Source organism: Piliocolobus tephrosceles, chromosome 8 (assembly GCF_002776525.5).
Source record: "Piliocolobus tephrosceles isolate RC106 chromosome 8, ASM277652v3, whole genome shotgun sequence".
Lineage (NCBI taxonomy): Eukaryota > Metazoa > Chordata > Mammalia > Primates > Cercopithecidae > Piliocolobus > Piliocolobus tephrosceles.
Window position 1 is genome coordinate 104361605 of NC_045441.1, and position 12659 is coordinate 104374263.

The 12659-nt window shown below is 43.5% G+C and overlaps 1 protein-coding gene and 1 pseudogene across 2 annotated transcripts in view; one reads left to right on the forward strand and one right to left on the reverse strand.

Annotated features, from left to right (window-relative positions):
- DOCK4 (dedicator of cytokinesis 4) overlaps positions 1–12659 on the reverse strand; it is a 473748-nt gene that overhangs the window by 12252 nt on the left and 448837 nt on the right. For both annotated transcript variants that reach the window (XM_023228190.3, XM_023228191.2), the window contains exons 42-49: positions 12073–12249; positions 10870–10953; positions 6254–6373; positions 5781–5902; positions 5325–5445; positions 3321–3402; positions 3061–3170; positions 182–254 (exon numbers count right to left, since the gene is read on the reverse strand). In XM_023228190.3, the coding sequence (XP_023083958.1) occupies positions 182–254; positions 3061–3170; positions 3321–3402; positions 5325–5445; positions 5781–5902; positions 6254–6373; positions 10870–10953; positions 12073–12249 (889 nt within the window). The remainder of the gene's footprint in view (positions 1–181; positions 255–3060; positions 3171–3320; positions 3403–5324; positions 5446–5780; positions 5903–6253; positions 6374–10869; positions 10954–12072; positions 12250–12659) is intronic.
- On the forward strand, positions 1755–2064 carry LOC111553409 (annotated as a pseudogene).

Sequence of the window (12659 nt, forward strand, 5' to 3'; positions counted from 1 at the left end):
AACAGCTTTTGATAAAAAGATCATGAATAACTGTCTTTCATTAATCCCCTAAAGAGCATACTAGTCCTGATCATTAAAGCGCTAGAACACTGCTTTCCACACAGACACACAGAAGACTGGAGAACATGAGGATAAAACAAGCCCTTACACATTCCAGGCCTGATCATGTGGCTGGCCTTACCTTTTTCAGGTGCAGAGAGATTTGGGTCACTGCGTGGCAAGGCCCCGTCTCCAATATGATTAAACAGCATCCTCTGCAAAGGTACAAGGGTTGATTTTTATGATGTGATATACGGACATGTGAAACCTTCTAGAAAATGAGATGATTATCCCCTCACTAAAACTTTTGGTTCAAAATGATTTTTATATGATAGGATGAACCTAGGAACAAAGAATTTAATTAGATTTAAGTAAAAGGGGGTGGGAAGAGCCTTAGGTTTTGAGAAAGAGTGTTTGAAAAGTTTGTATTACATTTTAAATGTAAATGGTAAATGTTCATGATAAAATGGAAGGTAAAAAATAAATAGTAAATAGCAATTGTGCTATGAAGTTCTTTTTTTTTTTTTCTTTACTTTTTAGAGATGGAATCTCACTATTATTGCCCAGGCTGGTCTTGAACGCCTGGGCTCAAGCAGTCCTCCCACCTTGGCCTCCCAAAGTGCTGGGATTACAGGCATGAGCCACCACACCTGGCCTGTATGGAGTTGTTTATAAATACAAATGCTACGGTGGTGAAACAGAAATAAGAATTAAAGGAGAAATATTAGTTCAAAAAATCACTCGCGAATGAAATTTAACCCCTGCATGTTAAAAATCCTTTATTAGGTTAAAAAAAACGAAATAGTTGATAGTCTATAATTTTTAACTTATAAAAATGCCAGTTTTACATGGTTTTACCTAATATATTAAATAGAAAGTACCAAGTCCTTAAAAGTAGATGTACTACAGCAATGCACACTATTGAAATTTTGGCAACATATATACTGCTTCCAATTTTGCTAAAACCAGAAAACTTGGGAGGCTAATCAGAGAAGGCTTTCAGAGTTGCCCATGCTGGCAACAAGTTCTCCTGGAGCAGAACAAACTGAGAAATTCCCTTGCAGCATCATCGAGTGACAAAGGGAAATAGCTAGTCCAGCCATATGCACTCAGATATACTTTCTGCAAGACAGCAGCGCTGTGCAGAGGCGGTACCCCGGGACTTTTGGGAGGGTCACACAATCAGCAAAGACAAACCAATCAAGCCAAATCCCACTCGCGCTCATTCACTTCCAGATGCGGCTACAGACTTCTGCCAGGATAGTGTAGAAAAACAGAGAAATTAGCTGGCGTAGAAATAACTATTTTTCTCTGCTCCTAGATTATTCCCAAATAATCTTTAAAACTCAGAGGCTACCCATGAATCTTCAACTTTGAAACCAATCTTCAAGGCTCTCGAAGTGCCCAAGGGCTGAGCCCAAGTCTCTGCTCTCAAAAAAACAGGGATCACTTCAAAACCAAGTTCAGGCAGGGGCTGAGGGCCATGCTCCCTTCCTCCCATGAGGAGTTGACAGGGAAAGGCCGATGACTGAATCGCTCTTTTCTCATGCATTCAAGAATGGCAAAGGCAAGCAAATTGCTCCTATACTCATGGGTACCCAGAAAGGAATCCACTGCAGCTCTTTTAAATAGGTCTAGGCAAAGGCAGAGACTGCTGGCCAGGAGAATGCTTCTCTTCAAGGGTATTTTCCAGTCCTGAGCAACCGACGGGCACCATGTTCCTGAGTGCGCTCCTCTGCTGCAACCGCATTCCTGGCCGTCAGTGGATCGGAGAGCACCGGCGGCCGCGGTTCGTGTCGTTGGGCGCCAAGCAGAACATGATCCGCCGCCTGGAGATTGAGGCGGAGAACCACTACTGGCTGAGCATGCCCTACATGACCCGGGAGCAGGAGCGCGGCCACGCCGCAGTGCGCAGGAGGGAGGCCTTCCAGGCCTTAAAGGGGGCCGCCACTTCCAAGTTCCCCCCCGCATAGATTCCTTGCGGACCAGATCGACCATCTCAATGTCACCAAGAAATGGTCCTAACCCTTGGATTTTATGGATCACGGGGCTGCCCATCTTTACCTGGTCCTGGAACTGAAAAACTGTAGCTACTGTGAAAATGAGCCTTTGGACCAGTCTTTATTAAAACAAACAAACATGAGTAGTCTGCGTATAGAATATCCAGGGCTCTAAACCCTCCAATACTTAAAAGTGTAATCGCTGTCCTGTCGTTTCTTTAGTCTGATAGGAAGATAGGGATTTTCTCAGTCACATGATATTTTAAAGGAAAGCTGCAATAAAGCCACAGACTATGATTTGAACAAAAAAAAAAAAAAAAAAAAAGGATATTTTCCTAGTCTAAGACGTTCCCCCAGACTTCTGTTACATCAACAGGGCATGCAAACACACACAGGCACTTTATTCACCCAACTACTTTGCGTAATGTTTAAGAAGCAGCAGTGAAATAGATCGAGGAGGGTAAATTTCCCATTTCCCTTTTAGCTTCACTGCCAAGCAACTACCATGTGTCCCTATCAGAAATATGGCTCAGGCCCGGGCATGGTGGCTCATGCCTGTAATCATAGCACTTTGGGAGGCCGAGGCGGGTGGATCACCTGAGGTCAGGAGTTCAAGACCAGCCTGGCCAATATGGCAAAACACCGTTTCTACTAAAAGTACAAAAATTAGCCAGGCGTGGTGGTGCATGCCTGTAAATCCCAGATACTTGGGAGGCTGAGACAGGAGAATCGCTTGAATCTGGGAGGCAGAGGTTGCAGTGAGCCAGGATTGTGCCGCTGCACTCCAGCCTGGGTGACACAGTGAGATCCTATCTCAAAAAAAGGAAAGAAAAAAAAGAAACACGGCTCAGGCAGAAATTTCTAACCATGGGCAGCAGACAGAGGTGCACTCTTCACCAGTTGGATTGGTCTGACACTGCCCAGCTGCTTGCTTTTATCAGCTACCATGTGTTTCTGCGGAGACACGTAAGCAATTCCAGAATCGTCCTTGTTTTCTAGTTCCTCTACCCTACAAGGATACCTGCGAAGGCTCCACGGGTGTTGGATAGATGGCACTGCATGGTCTCTCTCTTGGGGACAGGCAAGAGTTTTCTCGGGAATGTTTGTGTTTGTCAGACAACAAAGGAGAAGCTGGCAAGAGAAGGAGAGAGGATCATCAGCATGGTAGTGGTGCTGCACCTGTTTGGAGAAGAGAGCCTGAACACGTGGCAGCTGGCCATAGTTCCCAGGACTAGAATGTTCTCTGGGCACCCTTGGTCTTCCCCACACTCTGGCACTGACCTCTGGCACTCGATGGAGCAGAACTTGTCACATTAGGTGAAGCCGAGTGAGTAGAACTCAAGCTTGAGGTAGATGGACTTGGCTGGAAACACACAGGGAGCTATTATCACACCCTGATTAAAGGCTGCCCACAACACTGACATATTTGAAACAAAATCATCAACTTTTTTTTCAAATCAGTGAAAAAAAAGTCCATTTAACAATATGGAAAAATCTTAATAACTTAGATTGACAAAGAAGTCTGCATGAATTAATAAAAAGTCTGGGATTTTGACTCCTGCCAAAGGAATGCCTTCGTGTTAGATTCAGCTACATACTGTGACTTTGTACCAGTTAGCAGCGCATTCCTTGGTTGAGGTGTAAGTAGACCGACATCCAGCCTAGGGCCCAAAAATAGGTGAGTATTTCTAAAAGGCATAAAATGTGCCTTCTCGTTATCTGTAAAAGTAAGTTTAACCGGGCATAGTGGCTCACGCCTGTAATCCCAGCACTTTGGGAGGCTGAGGCGGGCAGATCACGAGGTCAGGAGATCGAGACCATCCTGGCCAACACAGTGAAACCCTGTCTCTACTAAAAATACAAAAACAAAATTAGCCGGGCATGGTGGCGGGCACCTGTAGTCCCAGCTACTTGGGAGGCTGAGGCAGCAGAATGGCATGAATCCGGAAGGCAGAGCTTGCAGTGAGCCAAGATCGCGCCACTGCACTCCAGCCTGGGCAACAAAGCAAGACTCTGTCTCAAAAAAAAAAAAAAAAAAGAGTTCAAAGCATTAATTTGGAAATATGTATTATGCCTGTTTTTCAAAGACAGTGGCGAGGAAAATTTCAGCTTAGTCTTACTGAACTATCATAAATGCCATATTAGTAGTGTTTAAATAAAATGGTTGCAGGAGTTATACTGGCTCTAAAATCCCTAAAAACTGCATTTTTCTTGTGTTAAAAAAAAAAAAAAACTTTGAAAACTTTCTGACATGTACCTAAGTAAAGAGAATTTTAAAACAGACCCTCAAATCATGTATTTTTTTTTCTTTTCTTTGAGACAGTCTCGCTTTGTTGCCCAGGCTGGAGTGCAGTGATGTGCTCTCGGCTCACTGCAACCTCCTCCTCCTGGGTTGAAGCGATTCTCCTGCCTCAGCCTCCCGAGTAGCTGGGATTACAGGCGTGTGCCACCATGCCCAGCTAATTTTTGTATTTTTAGTAGAGACAGGATTTCACCATGTTGGCCAGGATGGTCTCGAATTTCGGATCTCAAGTGATCTCAAGTTCACCCACCTCGGCCTCCCAAAGTGTTGGGATTATAGGCATGAGTCACTGCACCTAGCCAAATCATGTCGTCTTAAAGAACAAAAAGCCATTTTGGAATGCTAAGAGGGGCTGGGTGCAGTAGCTCACGCCTGTAATTCCAGCACTTTGGGAAGCCAAGGTGGGTGGATCACTCGAGGTCAGGAGTTCGAGACCAACCTGGCCAACATGGTGAACTCTTGTCTCTACTAAAAATACAAAAATTAGCCGGGCATGGCGGTGCACACCTGTAATCCCAGCTACTCATGAGGCTGAGGCACGACAACTGCCTGAGCCCAGGAGGCAGAGGTTGCAGTGAGCCAAGATCGCACCACTGCACTCCAGCCTGGGGGACAGAGTCAGACCCGTAAAATAAATAAATAAATAAAAAGGCAAGCTAAGAGGCAGCTAGTGAGTGGCGACACACTCTGAGAGTCCTGGACTGCAGAAGGAACTTGGGGCAGGTCTCAGAGCGGGACCCTGTGCAGCGTGCCTGGGCTTTTACATCGCTTGCTAATGTTGCCTTAGAGCGATGGGGCAGTTTTAAGAGAAACGTCTTTGTAGACTCTAGAGACCCATAAAGCAAGAAGAGTGTTTAAAGGTTTGTCCTTAAGCCAAGTTCTTGCTTGTTGGTCTGTTCATCAGCACAGCAGAATGAACAGAAACACTCATGACTGAGACAGAAAAGGAATAAACACAACCAGACAAAAAGCTAATTAAGTACCTGCATGTTAAAGACTTCATCAGAGCTTTCTGATTGCCCTGTAATATTGCTTACTTCAGCAGAAGCTTGTGAGGACAGTGAGGAGGAAGAGTATCGGTTGACAGCTGGGTAACTTAATGGGCTGTTTCGGGGGGAAAAAAAAGGACATTAACTCAGTCTCCAAATTGTACTTTATCATGTGCTAGAATGCTATGAAACCAAAGGGGGGGGGGGGGGGGAGAATATATCCCATTTTGTTTTCTCCTGTTTGCCTCAATATAATCAAATGTTTGAGTTTATTTATTTCTCATGCTGTTGCTGTTTCACCAGTGGCAGATGTCTGCAGCTGCCTTGTGGGTTAGTTATTTCATTAAGAAATAGCGTATTTGACAAACTGTGCCATAAAGAATGAGAGAACCATTCCAGATCATCTTGTGGGTGAGGCCAAATTGTAAGATAATTTGGAATATGACTTACCTGCGTCTAGGAATTACCCTGGTACCATCTGGGCTCACAGAGGCAGGTGCTGAGTTTCTACACACACGAGGGCTTCCATTAGGAAAATGGACAGGACTGGCTTGCATACAAGCAGAGAACTCCTAAAGATGTAGTAAAGGAAATATCTCATTACAGTAATGATATGGGCAAAATTACTTATGAGATAGGTTAGCATACCAGACACACATCCTAATTGTCATCAAATCTTTACATAGGGAGCTATTAAAGCAAGTTCCAGAATTATTTGGCTTTTCCTCACTTACATTGGTGTCTTCCCAAAAGGAAAGCCTCGCAAATAGCAGACAAGGCAATTGTATTTGAGGGCTCCCTGGTAAAACAGTGCAGTTTGGTAGAAAAACCAAAAGATGTCACTATTGGATATATCATCATCCCTTTAACAAGCAAACGGCAGTGGTCAGGCTGCCCCGCCATGGACACCTAAGTGTACATACCTGTATCCCTAAGCTCGACTTCATCACAAAGAATTGGTCGACCAGCTTTTTGTGAAGGGGTCTCATATCTTGAGGTACAAACTTCTCATGCACGGCCAAACCAAATTCCAGAATCTGTGCCTTAATTAACAATATAAGGAAAAAACCTCACATCAATGACTACCTCTCACTAAGTGCCTGCTATGGGCCGAACACTTTACTATGCATTTTGCTTACATTACTGCTAATCCTCTGCCTCTGACAAGGTAGGAACAGTTGTCACTTTACAGGTGAAGAAAAACTGAGGATCTGAAAAATCCTTCATGGATAAAAGACAAATGGGGATTAGAACTTGGTTCTGATTTCAGACATATTTTTCCTACTCCCCCAGGCTTCTTTCCCACGTATTTTAGATCTATAATTACAATGCTTCGTAACAGTTATATGTCTTTTGGACACTTCCTTCTCTTCCCAGGGTGGAGAAGGAATAGGGGCGGGCACTGCTCCCTATTAAGAGGGCCGGCAATTCTCCCCTAAGGATCTCTTCTTTGCATAGCACCCTCTCCCCCACAATTCCCTTCTCTCTCCCATCGTTCCTCTGTGCTCATCCATCCCTTCCACAGACTTTCAGAATCTGCCAGGGAGGATGGAAAAAACGAAAAGGAATTCTATGACAGTTTCTATGCTTCTTGTTTTTGTTTAAAAAGATTATTCCTGGCCAGGTGCGTGGCTCACCCCTGTAATCCCAGTACTTTGGGAGGCCAAGGCGGGCTGATCACAAGGTCAGGAGTTCAAGACCAGCCTGGCCGATACAGTGAAAGAAACCCTGTCTCTACTAAAAATACAAAAATTAGCCAGGTGTGGTGGCACGTGTCTGTAGTCCCAACTACTCGGGTGGCTGAGGCAGAATTGCTTGAATCCAGGAGGTGGAGGTTGTAGTGAGCCAAGATCATGCCACTACACTCCAGCCTGGGTGACAGAGCTAGACTCTGTCTCAAAAACAAACCAAAAACCAAAAAAAAAAAAAATTATTCATATTCACTTACAATTCAACAAGAGAGCAGGTCCTACTTAAAAAACTTTCCTGCTGTGAGGATCCGAAGAGATGAAGGTAAACAAACATTCAACCTTTCTTTGTTCAACCATCAATAGTGTGTGATTCCTTTGATTTGAGCAGCAGCTGTCTTTTGTATTTAAAAAATGCCCCCCATGCTAACATGGTCAAAAGGACAAATTCCACAGACTGGGAGGAAAACGAATCCTACATCACCACAAGGTTTTGTTGTTATTGTTGCTGTTTTTAATCTTTGCAGCTTGTGAAGATTTTAGGTTGAAAGCTCAGGTCAAACAGGACTGTCCCTGGCGGGCTGGGGCATCCAGCAGCTTCCCTAAGGGACGGGGCTCTGGATGCTGCCCACTGCCAGCACATTTGCATAACAAATATCAAGGATGCCTTTGAAAGGCACAGTTGGAGTGAAGTGTGTCTGAGGCATAAAGGAAGAGGCCACATCTGTGATGAGGACATGGAAGGGATGTAGGAGGTGAATCTAAACATAGGGGCCCCCAGTCTTCTCCATTTTAAACACCCGCATTAGGTGACCTCCCTTTTGTTCAGAGATTGTTGCAAGTTGCAAGTCTGCTGGGAAGCAGACTCCAGCATGGAGATCATAATGTTTATAAGGGTGTACCTTGGGACTGATCGATGCCTTTCAGGGGGAGGGACAGAAGCCGGACTTGACAAGAAAAGAAGTTGGGCTGCACAGCAGTCCTGTCAGCTGCTGCCAAACCCAAGGGCCCTCTGGAACGTTTTTAAAAATTTATTCGTATTTTAATCTTTTTAGAGACAGAGTCTCACTCTGCTTCCCAGGAAGGAATGCAGTGGTGTGATCATAGCTCACTGCAACCTCGAACTCCTAGGCTAAGGTGATCCTCCCACCTCAGCCTCCCAAGTAGCTGGGCCTACAGACATGCACCACCACACCCAGCTAGTTTTTAGGTTTTTGTAGAGATGGGGTCTTGCTATGTTGCGCAGGCTAGTCTTGAATTCCTGGTGTCAGATGATCCTCCTACCTCAACCTCTGGACCTTTAATGGTCTGTTGGAGTTGTCCTGTGTTGGGCCCAAATGGCCAGGCTTTCTATTGCTTCTTCAGTCTGGGAAGTGCACCACTGAGAAGGTAGCAACCTTGGGCCAAGTGGCTCTCTGCAGCCAAGACAATCCCTGAAGGGCCTGACAGCTGGAGATGTCTGTCGATAGCCACATTTCCTGCAGCTGAGGCAGAGTAAGGCTGTCCTGGAAGAAGCATTGGGGTGGTGCACGTCCCTGTCCTCTGCAGAGTTTATCTGAACTACTTTGCAGAGGCCCAGAGAAGGATGGTGCCCTCTCCAGTCCACCTCCCCAGAGAGATGATGAGATTTGGCCAAGGTCACACTGACAGTCATGTGTGCACTGCTTGTCTTATAATAGAAATCTCACATTTCCTAGGCCATGGCTCTTTCCACGAGGTTTCAGGAACATAATCAAGCAGGACACAGAAGAAATAAAGGTTCCCTGGTTTTATTTTTCTTGGGAGTCTTCTTGACCCTGAGCTACCATTTAATTCTGGGGAAATAATTCGGTCAGGCTGAATCCAGCAGATACAGTCCTGGGGTGAAGTGAACCATTCATAAGAGGTAAAACACAGATCTTTAAAAATCAATGAAGGTTAAAGTCATTGCATAATTCTAAGTATTGGATGACCTAAACTGCTCACTTCTAGTATCTACAAACACCCAGAGTCACATTGGGAACTTGACTTATTCTTTATTTCCTTACAGATCAGCTTCAAGTAATTCTTCTCTGTCTTCTATGGCCACCTCTTTCCATGCAGTATTAGGTTTTGTGGACTAAGCCTACAGAGCATAAAAAATGGATGAAAACCAGACCCAACCTCATCATTTTCTAATCCAAAGAGCATGCTTTACTTATTAATTTGGCATTACTGAGTAGAAAGAGATGCCTTTGTCACATTTCATCACACATATTCCACTTTTCACAGGAATCAAATGTCTTTATTTCCTGTTTAACACAGGCTTCCAACCATGTCTCCTACCTCAGAGGTTTTCAAACCATTTTCAGGCTGAGCGCTATCAATAGGGACACAGTAGGCAAACAGATTACTCATTCCAGTTATTTGTACTTGACGGTTCTAAATAAATAAAATAAACCACACTTCTCTGGGGTAGAAAATGATGAGTTGTATCTAGTTTTGTCCATATCATGTAATCTATAGGTTTACTTTGCAAAATATGACACTGCTTTAAAGCAAGGTCTATTGATTGCCCACTTCCTTATTATAATGCTTACGTAACAATCTCATTCATTCATGCACTCACATTTGGAGTTGGCATCAAGCCTACGGCAAGTCTCTAGGAGGAGAATGTTCAAAGAATGTTTTAAGAGACCACATGAAGCTGTTTGTTTCACAGGTTGAGCATCCCTAATCCAAAAACTGAAAATCAGAAATGCTCCAAAATTTGAAGCCTTCTGAGTGCCAACATGATGCCACAAGTGGAAAATTCCACACCCAACCTCATGTAATGGGTTGTAGTCGAAACTTCATGCACAAAATTATTAAAATATTATATAAAATGACCTTCAGGCTATGTGTATCAGATGTATATGAAATAATAAATTTTGTTATTTGACTTGGGTCCCTGAAGGGGTGGCCTGCCCCTCCACACCTGTGGGCATTTCTCGTTAGGTGGAACGAGAGACTTGAGAAAAGAAATGAGACACAGAGACAAAGTATAGAGAAAGAAAAAGTGGGCCCAGGGGACCCGCGCTCAGCATACAGAGGACCCATGCCCGGCACCCGTCTCTGAGTTCCCTTAGTATTTATTCATAATTATCTTTACCATCTTAAAGAAAAGGAAGTGTAATAGGATCTTAAAAGGCAGGATAATAGGATCATTATAGGGAGAAAGTCAGCAGTAAGACATATGAATAAAGCTCTCTGTGACCTGCATAAGTTTAAGGAAAAGTGCTGTGCCCTGATATGCATACGTAGACATCTCCATAAACCTTTTTAGTGCATAAAGAGCAGCATTGCACTAGAACCAGCAAGCTGCCTTCAGGCACTTGTTTAACAAAGCACACCCAGCACAGCCCCAAATCCTTTAAACCTTGAGTCACCATAGCACATGTCTCTTGCAAGGACAAGTTTGGGGGTAGGGTCACAGATTAACAGCATCTCAAATACAGAACAAAATGGAGTCTCTTATGTCTACTTCTTTCTATATAGACACAGTAACAGTCTGATCTTTCCTTCTTTTCCCCACAGGTCCCTCCCCCAAGATATCCCTTATGTATATGCAAATATTCCAAAATCTGAAACACTTATCGTCCCAAGTATTTTGGATAAAAGATACTCAACCTGTAACTGGCTGCCATAGTCTACTCATTGTTAAATTAATTTTTGCATCACAGTGGGAAGAAAATGTAGAAATTAGCAAGTTGGGAATATATTACAGGAATCTGTAACCCTTACTTGCCAGCTTCAGTTAGACCACTGATGCAGGAAACCATGCAGAGGGGGCTCTGGGTAAGCGAGCACATATCCAGGCAAAATAGAAGGAAATTGGCTTCTGCTTCCCTTACCTGCTCAAGCATCAGCTCTCTCAATCGTGCAATTTTCTCCCCATCTTCAGGGTGACTTAAGATATATTCTTTGACAAAGAATGCCTAGTAAGGGAAAGGAGAATCAGTCTACTTCAGTGGAGTTACAAGACAAGTCAAAGACAAGTTGTTTTTAAAGACCTGGCATCTTTATGGAAATGACACCATTATAAACCACATTTTGGGACAGATGGGCTGATTACGAGCATAGGTGGTTGGTCAGAATGGAAACATAAGAATTGTTAAAGGAAGATCAGTGATTGTACAATAAGTATCCTTGGTAAAATAAAGAACAAACCCAAATCAATAAGCTATATGGCTTGTATCCTAAAACAAACTGCCTTAAGATTCAGTGTGACCTAGATGGTGGCCTTACCTTCCAGGGTACTGTATCTTTCTGTTTAAGAGAGCAGATGGAAGGTCCACTTAAAGCATCATCTAAGCAAGATTGGTCTTGTTTTTTTTTTTTTTTTTTTTGAGACAGAGTCTCGCTCTGTTGCCCAGGCTGGAGTGCAGTGGCCGGATCTCAGCTCACGGCAAGCTCCGCCTCCCGGGTTTACGCCATTCTCCTGCCTCAGCCTCCAGAGTAGCTGGGACTACAGGCGCCCGCCACCTCGCCCGGCTAGTTTTTTTTTGTATTTTTAGTAGAGACAGGGTTTCACCGTGTTAGCAAGGATGGTCTCGATCTCCTGACCTCGTGATCCGCCCATCTCGGCCTCCCAAAGTGCTGGGATTACAGGCTTGAGCCACCGCGCCCGGCCTTTTTTTTTTTTTTAATAGAGATAGGATCTTCCTATGTTGCTCCAGCTGGTCTCAAACCAAAGATTACAGGTGTGAGCCACTGAGCCCAGCCCAGATCAGACTTTTCTATGCCCATGAACTTCTTTGCTTAGAGAAATTATTTTAGGTGGATATTTATTAAACAATCCTAACGTCCTTTCTACTTTTATTCATGCAAGAATGAATACACACACACATTTTTATTATCAAAATATGTTGGGAAAATGGAGTTACTGGGCAATTACAAATGACTGTATGTTTTGCTCTGTTTAACAAAGGACTCTGTGTCAATTGCAGCCCTGTGTTTGCGTGCTGATATGGGCACACAGTCTGAAAAAAGATTCATAAACCTTAAGAAGGGTTTCACAGTTGAAAACTTTCTCTGAAACAATACCTAATCCTTACCTCTTGGTACCTGGAAACACCACCATTAACTGCAGCATCTATAACTCCATTCAGGCACATCGTCAGGGGATTAATATTCTGCATCTGTCTTGTCTGACACTGACTAATCAGAGTCTTCAGTTGCTGATTCTTATTTTCCAGCACTTCAATTGCATTTTCCAGAGGACTCATTTCTACCTGAGAAGCAAATGAACATAAATATATATTGAATTTGTGACATTCAAGAAGAAAGACAAAGTAGTTTATCCATGTTCTGAATTATCTGCGCTCCCCCTTGGTTCCATCAATATCTCTACCAGGGGCCATTCTGTAGAATAGACAAGGATGTGGAAGTCAAGTGGGATGTTCACTAGCAAGGTTTGGAAAGGGGCAGGTAATTATACTTATTCATTGAAATGTGGTTTGGATAATCATCAATTCTATATTAGCACTGCAACAACCAATTTAATCCTTAAAATAATATCCAAGCATCTCATGTCTTTTAAAACCAGTTTTTTTTTCTTTTGAAGGGTTAAATATTCAGAGACCCTGAGTATTATCACCCTTCTCAATGCTTATTTGATACAAAGCACCAGGGGAGATATAAA